Here is a 16083-nt window from a genome sequence, read left to right on the forward strand (position 1 = left end):
GGGGAGCGGAAGCGGAAGGAGCGGCGCCGGAAGTGGAGGCCGAGCGTGGGGTCGGCGCTGGGATGGAGCTGAGAGGTGACCGCTGCCGGTAAGCGCTGGGCTGAGCGGGGTCGGAGCCTTCCTTCGGTGGTCTGTCAGGCCGTGCTGCGCTCCGCTGTCCCCTCAGCCCCGCTCCCCTCGGTGCCTGCCTCGTTCTTCGCTCTACCTCTCCCGCTGTCGCTTTTCCCCTGCACCGCGCTGAGGGGTCCTGAAGGTCTGAGAGGATCCTGAAGCCTCGGTTTGCATGTGAATAGCGGCTGTGGGGCTGGAGCTGCTCTTATTTGGAGGTAGCTCGGCGTGGGAGGCCTTCTTCAGGGAGATCGAGGCGTGTGGCTGCTGAGGAAGCCTGAATTCGTGGGTTGTTAAAGCCAAAGGGAGGGTGGGGGGGGGGAGGCTGGCAAAAGCTGTATCGCTGTTTTTATAGGTCTGATATGTTTTTCTCATGTGATCTTGTTGAAGTTGTCTGTATTGCATTTCCTGTGGTTATAGAGTCCTGTATATCTGAACAACCATGTGCACATTTGCGCAGGAGCTTTTTGTTGTAAGAAAAAATTCATTAAAATCGATATTTTCTGTAACTGCTGCTGTATTTCTACTGGTGGGCGATCCTGTGATTGATTTTCAAAGAGAGAAATCTGTCTTTAAAGCTCACATGACAAGTCTAAACTGGTGTTTCCTTTAGGAAATGAAAAATGATAATGATCTTTGTGTTCTGAATTCGTTTTATGAGTTGATATTTAAAATTCATTTTAGCATTTTATTTCATTGTAGGTAATGTGACTTTCTAGCATGGACACTGTTGCTAGCCATAGTTGTCATCTACTCCAGCAGCTACATGAGCAGCGCATTCAGGGTCTCCTCTGTGACTGCATGTTGGTGGTGAAAGGTGTCTGCTTCAAAGCACACAAAAATGTGTTAGCTGCCTTTAGTCAGTATTTCAGGTATGTGGCAGAAATTTCTTCTGTTTAAAAAAAAAAAAAAAAAAGGAACTAAATGTTGTTTGAGGTTTTACCTGAGAAGTGGTTTGATTTTTATTTGGCAGTTGCACACAAAGTAACTATTAGAGTGGAAGGTAGACAGGTAAACTGTTTGTCTAGAGATTAATCTGCATCAAGTATTATACCTGGTGAGAAACAGAGGCCATCCTAATTTAATTTCTGGATATGAATCATTAACTACTACAGTACTGGAGTTTGGAATTCTTTTGTTCTTTACTTACAGTGCTTCATACAATGGATTCTGGCATTACTGCAGTCAGTATTTCAGTATGCAAAGATAAGTTTGACTACCAATCTGTATGTAAGAATATTATTTTTATACTACAACCAGGGAGAAAATCAGCTTTTTTACTTTTCTCCTGTAATGTTGTAATCCTAATGATGGATGGAATTATGCTCAAAGCTTGAGTCCTTAAAGTTGTTAAAAGGAGCTAAGCGCTCAATCCTTGCTCAAATTCCTTAGGGTGTAAGTGACTAATTCACTTAGACTCTCGACTCAGAACTACTTATAGCTGTGGTTTTAGTTTAGGTAATATATGAGCTAGATTCAGGAAAAAATGAGTACCAAATGCTTTCTTCAGAGTAGTGTGTAAGTGTGAGGATAGGACCAGCTAGATCCAAGGATGACCCAACACTGCTTTTCATTAAGCCTCAGCTTCCTTTCGTGTAAGATTCACTGCTCATTGATATAATGCCACCTTTCAACAAACCTAACCCAAGAAGACAGCATATACGTCATCCTTCACTGCAGGAGTGTCAAATTAGAGGCTGGGGATTTTAATGGGAAGGTGTGAAGGTCCTGACTGGGGCAGAGCCAAGCCACTCGACCTAGGAGTGTTATGCATATGTAGAGTTACAGCTCTGATGCTGTCCTTTGAATTCATATACTTTGAAGATATTCAGTGTGTGTTGGTTGGACTGCTGTTTTAGGCTCAGGTACATATACTCTGTTTTACTTTACTCAGCTCTCATTCAGTACTTGGTCTTTCGACACCAGACTTTTTTTTGTGTATGACAGAAAGGAATGAAAATCATGCTATTTTGCTTACTATTACCATCCTCTTGTCTACTTGCAGAAAAAGAACTAGTGAACTATCTTTAATAAGTTTCACTGGTAATGGTTGATAGCAAAATTACTCTTTTTTGGCAATTGAGTGTGTCTGACTTCGGGGTCTGTCTTCTTTTTACCAGGAAATTTCTCATGTCCCAATCCCTATGATGGAAGGGGGAATACCAGTCTGGGTCCATTGACTGTTGCAAACAGCCCATAAATACATCCGTACACCAAATATTTAAAGAGCATTGGATAAGAAACTGCAAGTATAGGATGTGGTTTCAAAATAGTTGTTTTTTTTTTTAATGAAGATTAATTTCTACTTTAAATGCAGTAGTGTAAGGGTAATGATATGAAACAAATATTTGAGCAGCTTTGAGAAGATCATCTGCAAAACCACAACAAATTAGATAAGATCATATAGCACAGGTTTTTCTTTCCTACCAGGCAGTCTGTTTGAGGTGTTCGTGTATACGTAATTTTCTTTTTCCTACAAAAGTGTTTTTAAAAGTGAACTGTTTGTGTGCTTGAGCATTTGTCTTCTTTTATCAGGACCCTTTTTCAGAATTCTTCAGGCCAGAAGAATGATGTCTTTCATTTGGACATTAAAAATGTCGGCGGGATAGGCCAGATCTTGGACTTCATGTACACCTCCCATCTGGATCTCAGTCAGGACAATGTACAAGCTATGTTGGATATTGCACAATGTCTTCAAGTGCAAAATGTGCTGAATATTTGCCACACCTTTTTAAAATCTTCGACAGGCATAGAGCAGACAACTAGCATGCCTTGTAGTAGTGTGTTTTCCCTGCAGAATAGTTTGACTGCAGATACTAGTTGTGCCAATGACAGTTATGGAGCAAACTTATTACAGGAATGTTCATCTGACACACAAGCTAACAAAGTCTTGGCTGACCACCATTCTCATGCATCACACTCTGTTAATCTTCACACGCCCTCAGGTGATTTACAGAAGCAGTCACACAACTCCTTAGATGGCAACTGCACAGAACTTCCTTTTAAACAGCCAAATTACTATTACAAACTGCGCAACTTTTACAGCAAACAGTTCTATAAGCAAAATGCTTGCTCTAATCATGAGAGGGTAGCAGAACAGTCCTTTTCTTACAGTGCATCTACAGAAATAAACACAGTACAGGCTAATTCTTGTCCTGTCAGTCAACCTGAATGTATTCTGGAAACCTCTGAACATTTACCATCAAATTTTCTGGTTCAGTCCTTGAATGAAGCTGCTCCAGATCAAGATGCAGAAAGCATGCTTTTGCAGCCCACCAAACAGATGAGGCTGAAAAAGGCAGTGCACCTCAAAAAGTTGAATTTCCTAAGATCTCAGAAATCTGCAGAGCAGCCCCCCGAGCCTAAAACAGATGACAGTAGAATAGCAAGAGGGAATGAATCTGTAAATGAAAGTACCATAGGTGTGACAAATGTCAGAGTTGGTGAAGAAAAAGAAGCTGAAGACTTGGGGAATTCTGAGGGTTTTGAACAAACTGCTGAAATTGAAAGATCTCAAGGTCCTTTGGAACAAGAAGGACAGTCACAGGCTCTTCAGTCACAGAGGCAATATACCTGTGAATTATGTGGGAAGGCTTTCAAACATCCAAGCAATTTGGAACTCCATAAAAGGTCCCATACAGGTACAGTTACAAATAACTTGGTCTGCAGATCAGATATTTGGATTGAAGAGAACATGTACCTCTTGATTCGGAAATGTTGGTTAAGGGCATGCTTTCAAAGGATTTTTGTGGGTTGCTTTTAATATTATTATTAATGAATAATCATGTAGGAATAATGACTGTATGACTGAGTCTAGTTTAGTCTAGAGTTTCAATTGTGTTAAAGATTCCTACCTTGTATTTGTTTCTGGAGTTCTTTTTCAAGGAATGTTATGTGTTATTTCAATGAAAATATAATTTTTGCTATGCATTAAGAGAGTCAGGTTATCCAGAAGGCAAGAAGCAGATAAAAACAGAAGTGTAAATGAGTAGAAAATGTTTTAAGAGTTCTAGGCAAAAAAATTTCTGCAGTTCTTTGTAATGGTGTATTCATTGTAAAATAGAACTGAACAGAGCTTGGTAGTCAATTCTTTTAACCTATAAAATATATATTTCATGATATTTATCCAGAAAATAATACTCCTGTAAACAAGTAAGCTACAGAGTGAATGGAAATTCTGAATTTGATTTGTTTTAAATACTTAAATACAGGTAATATTTTTAAACCTAACATAGATTTAAGTACCTTTTTATTTTAGTGAAAAACAAGACTGCCTAATTTTGAATTAACTAGTTTGTCAGTTCAGTTCAATTAGCATATTCTATTTTATTTCTACAATTATGAATGCTTTTTAAGAGGGATTTTGAAAGGTATCATAGCTAGTCAAATAACACCACTGATTCCATGTCCTTGAGGTGGTGTTCTTGAGCAGCACTGTAGAATACTTTTTACCTTTCTCTTTCCCCGTATTACACAAATGCATCTCTGTAGGTCTTGTCAGATAAACATCTCCTTACAAATGAGCATGGAAGGTATTGCACCTTGATAGTAAGCGAGTCCCACTTAGCAGACACTAATTGCTTTCATTAATTGATCCTGAGTATTAAGAATTTATTTATCCATGTGATAGGTAGAAAAAAAAAGACCCTGAAAATATGAAAAATTTCCATTAGTCTTTTGAAGTTTTTACTCAGTGTCATTGAATCCTTCTGTATGTGTTTATTACTAGTAATGTTTCTTTAATTTGGTCTCTTGTGAGACACTTGAATGTCTTTTACCTCCAGCCTCTCTGTCTTGTGTTGTTTTGAATCTGTTGTTGAATTTGAACTGACATTACCAAGTATATTTTAAAATCTTATAAATTTCAGGAGAATAGGTGGTCAGATAGAAGATAGAGCATCTAGAGAAGTGCCAGCTGAGGGAGAGACTCTGAAGTTGGTAAAATGTGAGTTTTTGCTAGAAAATAAATGTGGGAGGGAGACTGCAACTGTGAGAAACCTGTTATAATTTGCCCTTAGGTATCTTAATCTTTGGGAAGAATCTAGAATACATGAATTCTGGTGCCCATTAGACTTCTTGTTTGTTTTAAGAGTGCATTGCTTGTATTAATAGACTTTTGTTATTGTATGCTTCTGAGTCTGGCAAACCATATGAAGTTATTTTAGAAGGGGTAAGGTTAACTTTGAATCTTGTGTAATGCATTATAACGTAAAGGTTCAAGGAATGGACTGGGTACTAAACTTCATGCAGGAATCACTTCAGGGAGCATGAAAGAAGTGTTGTACAAATTTTATCTCTGTAGATACAGCTGCATATCAGTGAAAGAGGTGGAAAAAAAGAAAAGGGTTGCAGTAGTTTTGCGAGGCTTTTTTGTTGTTCATTTCTTCTTTTTTGACCTTTGTGTTTGCATGTGCTTCCACTTCACTTGAACTGTAGAAGATCTTTTGTGTTCCACAAATCATCGAATGAAACGTTACACACCATATAAGAAAAGTGATCCCAGACTTGCTTTTGTTGTTGCTATCCTCTCTTCTAGTCTAGGTTTGTGCCAGATTTGGGAATTCCATGGTGGTTTCCATATACTGTATGCCTCCAATAGCCTTCCAGAAGTTTCATGTGGAATTAACATTCTTCTGTGTGTGTGATAAACTCACAGAGTTTGAGAACATAAATTGAATAAATAAAAATCACATTAAAGAGGGATAAGAAAATCATTGCAAGTATAGGACTGGATATGCCTGTTTGCTTGCCTGTACATTTTTGATCACATTAGTTTGTTTTTAAATGCCAACTAGTGTGAAAAGACCTGTGTGTGTTGCAGTGTTGAACAGCAAGGATGTAATGGAAGATTTAAAAAAACAGAAAGCAGTCCAAGGTTTAAGAAATCTCGTGGATGTTTGTGTAAGCATTGTCATGGTTGTAGTTCAGTCACTTTTCTCCCTTTCTCCAAATTTCTTTACTGCTGTTGATCATCAGTGGTCTTTGAGGAGACGAGTGTTGATCTCAGATAAGATCTTCAGTTGGAATTTAATGACAGACATAGAATTGTATAGTAGTTTAGGTTAGGAGAATCTTCCTGGAGGTCATCTAGTCCAAATGCTCTTCTCAAAGCAGGTGAAACTAAATTAGGTTGTTTTCCTCAAGGCCTTGTCTAGTCAAGTTTATAGTACCTTCAGGAGCAGAGATTCCACAGCCTCTCCAGGAAAGCAGTGCCAGTGTTCACCTCTGCATGGAGTAATGAGTTTTTTTCCTGTATCTGATAATCTAACGTGTCTCTTTTGCCCAGTGTCTTATCACTTCAAGTATCTGGTTTCATCAGTACTCCTATTAGATTGTAGACAGCAGTAAGATTTCCTGTTTGCCTAAGGCTCCAGGTATGGTCTCAGCAGTGACAAGCAGAGGAGAATCATCTTCAGCTTACTAGCTGCACTCTTAGTAACACAGCCTAGGAAGCAGTTATCCACGCATTGAGGGATGCTACAGTGCTCAGAAATGCCTGATGGCTTGGAGTTTTATGCAGGCGTAGAAATGTTTGTTTTACAAACCAAACCTTTTTGTTCTATCTTTATCGTGGGAAAAAGAACACTAAGTTCTTTGAAGCAAAGAGAGTGTGTATCAGTACAGTCCTACTGCATACAGACTACAACAATAGTTTTGAGGAATTTGAGCCTTTGACTTCTGTCTTTTCCCTTCCAGTTCTTCAGGGTGGATTTCTGTTCAGATAATAATGTTTGATTCAACAGTAACTTTTTCTTTTATTGTAGGACATTTCTGCAGGATATTGCCACTTAGGTTTTTGAGTTCCATTCCAAATTACCTCGGTGCTTTCATGGCTGTCAGGAGCCTTCCAAGTTGCCAGAGTTCTGACTATGGTTTCTACTATGCTTCTTCTGTCAGTATCAGAATTTGTAGTGTTTTGCATATTTAGAGCCATAACAAATCAAGCCTCTCTGCTACTTATTGTTAAATTATTGGTGTATTTTTCTTATCTTTGAGTGAAAGCTCTGTTGAAACTTTTTCCATTCCAGTAAGTAGAAAAGATAGATTTAGGCTTAAGTTTCTTGAGTAACTAGGAGATTGCTGCCTCTCTGTGAGGCCATATAACTATGTTCACTCTGTGATTTAAAATCTGAGGCAATTGCATCGATGCCGAAATGGTATCACATGTATTTGCAGCAGTGATGGAAAATAGAACCTCAACACCTGGATGTTGCAGATGGTACTCGTAACACTTCTGAGGATGGAGGAGGAGTCACTGTTCAGAGAATACTTGCTGGAAAATAAGACTACAAATGGCCAAGAGGTGTTCTGGAAAATCTGGAGGATGCATGTTGAAATGTTTAGACCGATCTTTGATTCATCAGCAGGATGAAAGTTTTATACAGTCACATTCTAGGTGGAACATCGAGTTATTTTCAAGTACTGGAGTGGGCAGTTTCAGGAATACAAGTTTTAGATGCACAAATTCAGAAATATTACAGTTAGTTATCAGATACTCTTACACAGGCTGAAAGGCAAATATACATTTGAGGTCAGTGAATGTGTCTATGCTGATCAGAGATTTATGGTACTCACCGAGCAGAGAAAAATCCTTCCAAATTAACTTCTCTGTGTTTCATATTCTTTCTTAAGAGAGAGCCTTTGTGTGTATGAATGGAAGGAGTGGTGCACTTTCCGTAGGTTTTGTTGTTGTAGTAGAAACCTGTCATCTATTCTGTTCCTGCCAGTATGCTACTCCTTTCATCTGGAAAAAAAAGAAATTAAACAACAAACACAAAGCACTCCTATTCATAGCAAAACTCTTCTATTTATTTTGAAATATAAGTTCTGTTTCTGAGAAGCCTGCCTTAAAAAGCTTCATGGTAAATGCTGTACTTCCTTCTTAAATTTCCCCTTAAACATGCGGGTAAGTGTCCTTTGGGGGATATTTTTATTTTTACATTAAACGCTTTAAAAGGAAGTGTACAAATTTGAAGCATTTGTGTTCTGCTGCAGCTATTAGAAGTTCTATGTTCTGTTTCTTCTTTTAGGTGAAAAACCTTTTGAATGTAACATTTGTGGGAAACACTTCTCACAGGTGGGAATATTTTATATTTTAGTACTTACACTTGAAAATTAAATGCATCCGTATACTGATTCTAAAAATAAACTTGGTTTTGTGTCTGTAGATTAGATACTTTTTGTTCACACACAGTTGACTTTAGAGAGAAAATATTTTAAGTATCTTACTTGAAAATAACATGTTAAGTGCTTTAGATGTCTTTGACGCGTTTTGTACCTTTGATTCTGTCTGCTCTCAGTAGATGCCTGTTGTGTATTCTATCTTCAAATGAATATTTATCTGTGTGGAGCCGCAGCCTATTTAAAAGAGAGCTTTCATTCTTAGATTGTGCTGATTTATGCTGAACTATGGGAGACAGTATATTTTTATACTAAGATTGCATCGTAATTATCAAATAACACTGATCTTTCCTATGGGTCTTGGTTTATGGATTAGACTTATGGGCTCTTTGGCCACCCACCCACTAGTGCTTTTCTTCTCTGGCCCCAGTTCTGCAGCTGACCAGGTGGCTCCTTTGGTCCATGTATCTGATGCAGTTGCACAATCTGGCCTAGAACTAAATATATACTGCATCCAGTGAGGAAGCTATTATCAAGGTATTTTGAGCAAATCTGGGTCTGCTTGTTAGCCAGAAGAGAACCTACCTTTTCATTCATTTTGGTGGCTGAGCAGCCACTTGTTAGAAGGAAAAAGTGGGTATTCACAAATTCCTTTAAAAGCACTTCTGGCAAACACAGTGGTTTCCTGTTCTGTAGATCTTGACCGTGGGGCAAGAGGGGATAAAAAAAGCTTCACATGTGCAGTACATAACAGATTCTAATGCAACATGCATTTTTCCTCTTTAATTAAAAATGAAAAAAAAAAAAAGAAATTTCTGCGTTTTAATTAGACACCCTTATAGAGCTCCCCACCCCTTTCTGTAACCATACTTGTCTGAAGGGACACTCCGGATTCTATAAACTTCCAGAGTATGAACCGTAGCATTCAGTCTGTGTATTACACTTCTTGTCATAAATAGGAACTTGCATACTTCCGAGGTGCTTCTGAATCATGCAAATAAGCAAGACCAAAATAAGATTTGAGGATAATTACAGCATATTTTTTGCTGAAAAGGCCATCTCTGGTCTTGTTCTCTGTTAAACTTCTCAGCCTGCAGACATAGAAATAATAATGCTTTCCTTATTTAAGCTTTCACGTTCTGGGCTTTGGAGAGAATGCAGTTGTTGCAGTTAGTATGCCAGCTGCCGTTTAATTCAGCTGGAACCATGTTCCATGTGGTGGAATGTGAAACAGGAGCTGAAGAAAGCAGGGACAGCAACTCATAGCCTGAGACAAATAACAGTACATGGTTTGGTTTGTTTTTTTTTGAGAAAGGGTTCTTCTGAACCTCCAAGCACCTTTCCCTACTAGTAAGCAACATGATGTGATGTGGTCCTTCTCTTCCTTGTGATCCAGGATAGGATATCCATCCTGCCTTACTTCCTCACTGCCTTCTGCAGAGCTCCTTTTGGGGGCTGATAGGCATTAGTTCCTTTTCTTTAAAAGCATGCCACTTGAGAATAGAGCAAGTCTAGTGTATCTGCAATCTCTGAACTTGTGAGGAACGGTATGCAACCAAGATTGGTAAGATGATTATTCTAAACATTTTCTTTTGGTGAAATCCTTGCCAAAGTTCCCTTACACCTTTTCATTTGGATGGCATATTGTGCTTCAGCCAAGGTTGTGCACAGTCTTACAGGTTTAGGAAGGAGACAGGGTACTCAGTTTTTTACTTTTTGTATTGTCTTGGAGCAGCTAGTAACAAGCTTGTGCCCTGAAGCACAATTAAGAAATAGATCTGCTTGCTGCTGTCTGCTAAATACTTTTATTGTGGACAAAAAATATACTGGGGCATTTCAGAATAATTGTTGCACTTCATATTCTGACTCTCCTATTCCAGAATAACACGTGCATTTGTTGTATTTTGTTTGGTGGCATGGATAAAGGTTAAAGTTCTGTCTCTTGTATGCTGCTCACTAAAGCACGTCTGCAAAAAATCCTCTGTCTTTGCAAAGCATAAATTACTTCTTGGACAAGTCAATTCAGTCCATTATCTCCTACAGAAAGAGGTAATGAGTGCCTCCCTGTTTCCATTTCAGTGCCTGCCCAACCTTAAAGTGTTAAAGAAAGTTCTGTCAGGGTGCACACTCATCCTTTTAAAAACTGTAGGCATGCAGGCAAGACAATATATGTTTTGTATATCATAAGCTGTGATTATAGTGATTGATTGTTAATTTATGTCTAAAGGAGTGGGAAGAAATTGCTGAGGTTCACTTTTTTGTTGACTTGCTGTGACTGAGGAGGATGTATTAATCTTTGCACTCCCATTTTTCTTTCTGATAGAAATATCCCTTTAACGTACTTAGATAAAACAAAGCTATTATCCATCAAAGAGGACTGAAGTGTTAGAAACCAACCCTGGAAGTATGTATGAATTTTTTTTGAAACATCTGCAGCTCTTCTCTGGGGTCTGGCTGTGTCTTGTTCTTTGAGTACTGGACTCTTGATGGATTAACCACTCAAGCACTGAAAAATAAATTGGCATCAGTGACATGGTTTTGTCTAATTGTCATTAACTGCCTTGCCAGCAGACTGAGGATCGGGAGAGTGAAGATGTGTAATAACAACTAGTTACCAGTAATCCTATTTGTTCATTGCCATACATCCTATTCCATTCTCTTCTAATGTGGGTAAATATTTATGGCTTTGAAGCACTTAGCTGTAAGACTAGAAAAGTGTTTACTCTTTTCTCTTTTACCTCCTGGTACAGGTGAATTCAGGCATCCTGTCGTAACAGTATTCTGTCTGTACGTCAGGGAAAATGAGACAAACATAAGCCATATTACTAGTAAATTTTCTTCTTGATTGCAACCTAGTTACTGTCATTTTTATTTATATTTGGATCTGTTTTCCTGAATGTTAGATTCCAGACTCTCGCTGTTCATGTCAATATATCATTGCATACATAAGCAATTTGGAGTAGAAGTACATAAAAATCTTAATTCACTGCTGGAATTTCTATATGCCTTGTAGTCATATCTGCCTCAGAGTTAGAAATAAAAAGCTTGTCTCATAGTTAACTGTCTTTTAATCTGAATTTAAATGTTCAAATTACTGTCCCTTCAGGCAGGTAATCTCCAGACGCATTTACGTCGACATTCTGGTGAAAAGCCTTACATCTGTGAGATCTGTGGGAAAAGGTGAGGGGAGTTACTCATTCCAGTAAAGTTACTGTGTTAAAACTTGTTTGTGTTGTCTTTAGTCATCGTGATAAAGTATGGGCCAAGAGCTATGGCAGCATGCTGCTAAACGTTGTTTACTAAACACTGGGTTTAATGCTGAAATGTATAAGCCCCTTGTTGCAGGTCTCATTAATAAGATAAACATGTCACTACATATACAGTCCGTGGCCTTATATAATTCTTAATGTTGGCATCTTTAGTTGAGGATATAGGTACCGTTGTGTGTGTGTGTGTGTGTATATGAGGCACAATAAATCATGCCTTTCTGTACCTTAACCTCAAATTCTGTTTTCGTTTCTTGAGCACATCATTTCCATTTTTGTTCCATTGTATGAGACTTACACAGTATGGGACCTTGACAAATTCAAGCAAAGTATTAAATATTTCTTCCTTCTGCTAACAGGGGAAAACGAACACTAATTTAGGAATTATATTAATATTTTAGACTGTGAAGTGGAGGAAGTTACTAACTTCTATGACAGAGAGGTTTAGGGGTTTTTTTTGTTTTGTTTTCTAGCATAAAGTTAAGCAGGCATTGCCAACTTCAAAATGTTTGTTCTAAATGTATTAATTCGGGCATCTGTGGTTTACATTTTTTTTCTTCAGATCATCAGATACTTATTATATTTGATTTCCATATGAAACTCAGTTTAGGAGAATAAAGGATTTTGTAAACCCAGCTATGTAATCTGTATATTCTGTTACAGATTTGCTGCTTCTGGTGACGTTCAGCGTCACATTATCATTCATTCTGGAGAAAAACCTCATCTGTGTGATATCTGTGGCAGAGGTAGGTAAGAACCACAGCTTCTGCCTCTTTAAGATCTTTTGACTGAAATGTGAGAAGTTATTTCAGTGTCATGTTTTTCTAGGATTCAGCAACTTCAGTAATTTGAAGGAGCACAAAAAGACCCATACAGCAGATAAAGTGTTCACCTGTGATGAATGTGGGAAGTCATTCAACATGCAACGGAAGTTAGTAAAGCACAGAATCAGACATACTGGAGAGAGACCATACAGCTGTTCTGCATGTGGTAAGATTTACTGTGCATGGGCTTGGTGTATCTTAGCTTTTTAAATAAGTAACATTTACAGTGTCAGCAGAACAACAACCAAAATGACTTTAAGTTGAAATACCATGTTGCAAACATTTCTAATAAAATCTGTCTTGGATCTATCTTAGTATATCTTCTGATGTATGGAACTGTTGCAACTACCATAAGTTCTAAAGTGAATTTCAGTCGATGAATACAGAAAAGATAGGGAATCAACATGTATATGTGTGCCACAGAAATACTGATTCTGCCTGCTTCAAAAATGTATTCCTTTCTTAACTGAAAGCTTGGTTTGACATCACTTGGCTATCAGTGGAATCTTTCTTCCTTGCTTTCTTTCTTTTTTTGTTTGTTTGGTTGTTTTTTTGCCAGTGGAATGCTGTTGAGATTTAACTGGAGTCAAACATAGAGTTGACAGTAAAATTTTGCTACTTTGCTTGAGTTTCTGGAATAAGATCAGAACTTGATCAAAGCCTCGTACCATGGGACATCCATTTTCAAAATCTGCTGGGTAGATTATACTTCCAAATGGTTTGAAAACGACTCTTTTAATAGGTGATTCATCCTAGTATAACATGGTTCTGAGAAATTGCAGTCTATCCCTATCTCATATGTTACTTAACATCCTGCAGGCTACTTACTTTTCTTCCCCTAAGGGCTATTGTGATACAATTTCTTTCATGTTCTGAGGAATCAGCTTTGGAGGAAGGTACTTACCATACGGTAATGTCTAACTGTGCTGTTTTATTGGTAATGTCCTGAGGCAGCAACAAAAGCTATACAATTATTAGATCTTGCATCAGTGAAAGGAAATACTGACGTGCAGGATGTGAAAGAATCATCAGACCTTTCCTTTGCTATTATTTAAGTGGATTTATTTTCTTCTCCTACCGGTCTCTTGATGGTTTTCTGTTTTAGTCAGGTAATCTTTTGAGAAGGTCATGTTATGAAATCATTCACATAAACAAAAAGTCCACATAATACTATTCCAGTGATTTGTAATCTTAACTTCTACTGTATAATGGCTTTTCTAAAAAACAAAACAAAAAAAACAGTAGAGTGAAAAGTATGCCAAAAACAGACTGCAGTTTCCCTGAGCTTTCAGATATTACAAATGATTTTAGTTGGTATCTATCTATACCAAACAAAATAATCTTTAACCTAGTTAAAATGAGGAAAATCACAAAGAGGTACCAAGTTATTTTTATTCTTCCAAGGAACATGAGCTGTCTGAATCATGTTCTGGAAATTAATGATTCCTCATTCTGTGTGCTTCTACATTTTGCCTTGGTTCACCCTTGGTCTTTTTTTTTTTTTTTTTTTTTTTTTAATTACAACATGGTAATTGAGTTACTTGAGCCTGTGGTCCTTTAAAACAGGCAAAGAGTTGGCTGTTTTATTGTACTTTAATATTTACAGCAATTAAAAAATAGTTTTGATGCATTGTTTGTGTACAAAATGAACTGCTGCATTATGTTAGCTCACAGTTAATGAAAAAGCACATTAAGAATAGTTCTTTCTAATGAACAAATCAATACTTTCTATGATGCAGTTCTAACTGGAAGAGTGTAATTACTATATATACAATTTACCAGGCAGAGGAATCCTATCGGTCTTTATGCTTTTTTTCTCACCACAAAAATTGAAACAAATTGAGAGTGCTTACAGTTTTCAAATATTACTGGCTATTCCTTTTTCTGGAGACAAAACCTAAAGCACTGGAAACACAAGACAGAAAATCAGTTCAAGGAGAAGAAAGAAGGGATTGATTTGTAGAAGCAGCAGAAACCCGAAATAAAAGTACCGCAACCTGGATGTGTTGTAGCTCAACGCTTGTTGTCTTCTCTAATGAGAGCTTGTTTATGTGGCTGTATTAAGAACAGAAACATAATGCTATCACTTCTGTCTTGTAGGGAAGTGTTTTGCAGGCTCTGGTGACCTGCGTAGACACGTGCGGACGCACACAGGAGAAAAGCCCTATACCTGTGAAACTTGTAACAAATGCTTCACTCGCTCTGCTGTTTTACGGCGGCACAAGAAAATGCATTGCAAAGCCACTGATGAAGGTCCAAACACTCTAGATGAATTTACTCAAGGGGTTGAAACTTCTGATCTTGACAAATCTCAGAGCTCTGACTCTTTTGGCCAAGAGATGTCTGTTACGTTGTTACCAGTGTCGGTTAAATTTCCCATTCGACCGACTGAGAATTCAGCTGAATTTGGCAGTTCTGCGGATTCTTACTGTAAGCTGCGATCAATGATTCAGCACCACGACTCAGCAAGCCAGCAGAAGTTGAATGTGGATTCAGCAAAACTCCCTAAAGCTCAGACACAGCAAACTACACCACCACCATATCCTTATGCAGATGTAGATGGATCTTCTGCGGAAGAAACGTTGGAGTCTGATAATATGTCCATGATTCGTTCCTCTATGGTTAGTTTGGACAGTCACTGTAATGATCCACTAGGGAGTCGAACATCATCTGTTGCATACAAGAATACTGAAGGACCATTCTTCTCTAGCATGACCCTCTGGGGTTTAGCTATGAAGACTTTGCAGAATGAAGGTGAACTGGAACAGTGAAGGCTCAAGTAACTAAATCAAAATTTCTTAGGGGCATTTCATGCGATAGATGTGTCTTTTTTTGTGATTACACTGCAGTGTAAAGAGATCTAAGCTAGTTTTTAAACCCACTAGCTTGAGTACTGGTAGAAATCAAGGTACGAGCCTGGAATCCAGTGTAGGCTGCCTTTACACTGCTGCTCAGCAAAGTTCAGTTCTAGTTTTGAGGATCTTTGTTCTTCTGTGACTACACTGTGTAGCTGATCTACTAAAATCTACCATTTAAATATTTCTTTAAATCTGGTAATAGAGGAAAGGAGGGGGCCAATGTTTAATTTTATTATACGAGTGCAGTTCAACTGTGGGCCATCAGAATGATGTGAGGATATACGTATGTTGCTCCCAAAGTAATGCCTCCTTGTTATTACCATGGAAACAGATGCCGAGAGCACAAGAACACTGTAGGATAGAGCGAGCAAGTTCTCAGCTACAAAAGGCTTTTTTAAAATTTTTTTTTAGTATTAGCTGTGCAGTTTTGCAAGCAATGAACAGAACCTGCATACCACGCTCAAAAATAGTCCACATGGATGTCTGGAACACAGCCTGCCTTTCACGTCACTGTTGCCACTGCTGAAATGCAACAGCTACTGCTTCACTGTGCTCACATCCACTGTTTGGTCTCCATGTATATTCAGCAAGTTTTGATGAATGTAAATGGGCTTAATTTTTTCCACACGGAGGAAGTCACTGGCACGCCTTCACTTCATATTTGCTCTCATGTCAGGCACCGCTTTGTCAGACTGTCCCTCTGCTGCCATCACTCACATGGCAACAAAATGTAATGGATTTCTGCTTGGAAGATTCCAACTCTACTGCCATACCACCATGTGATGTCATAGGCTGATATCAAAATAGAAGTCATTACTTTTGGAGCAACCCTCGTAGATGTGACAAGTGTAAAATACTGAACAAATCCCCGGTGAACCTGGGTTTGAAAGGTGGTTTTCTTACCAG

The 16083-nt window shown here is 38.2% G+C and overlaps 1 protein-coding gene across 1 annotated transcript; it reads left to right on the forward strand.

The window, feature by feature from the left end:
* The first annotated feature begins 32 nt into the window (after positions 1-32).
* On the forward strand, positions 33-15972 carry ZBTB49 (zinc finger and BTB domain containing 49). The gene is made up of 8 exons (XM_065735776.1): positions 33-88; positions 811-980; positions 2644-3749; positions 8139-8185; positions 11336-11409; positions 12159-12241; positions 12324-12485; positions 14420-15972. Exons 2-8 carry the CDS (start codon positions 829-831, stop codon positions 15088-15090), a joined length of 2295 nt encoding a protein of 764 aa, XP_065591848.1. The 5' UTR covers positions 33-88; positions 811-828; the 3' UTR covers positions 15091-15972.
* The last annotated feature ends 111 nt before the right edge of the window (positions 15973-16083 follow it).

This window comes from Cyrtonyx montezumae, unplaced genomic scaffold (genome assembly GCF_038088225.1).
Source record: "Cyrtonyx montezumae isolate F1298 unplaced genomic scaffold, pur_monq_1.0 scaffold_2, whole genome shotgun sequence".
Taxonomy (NCBI): Eukaryota; Metazoa; Chordata; class Aves; order Galliformes; family Odontophoridae; genus Cyrtonyx; species Cyrtonyx montezumae.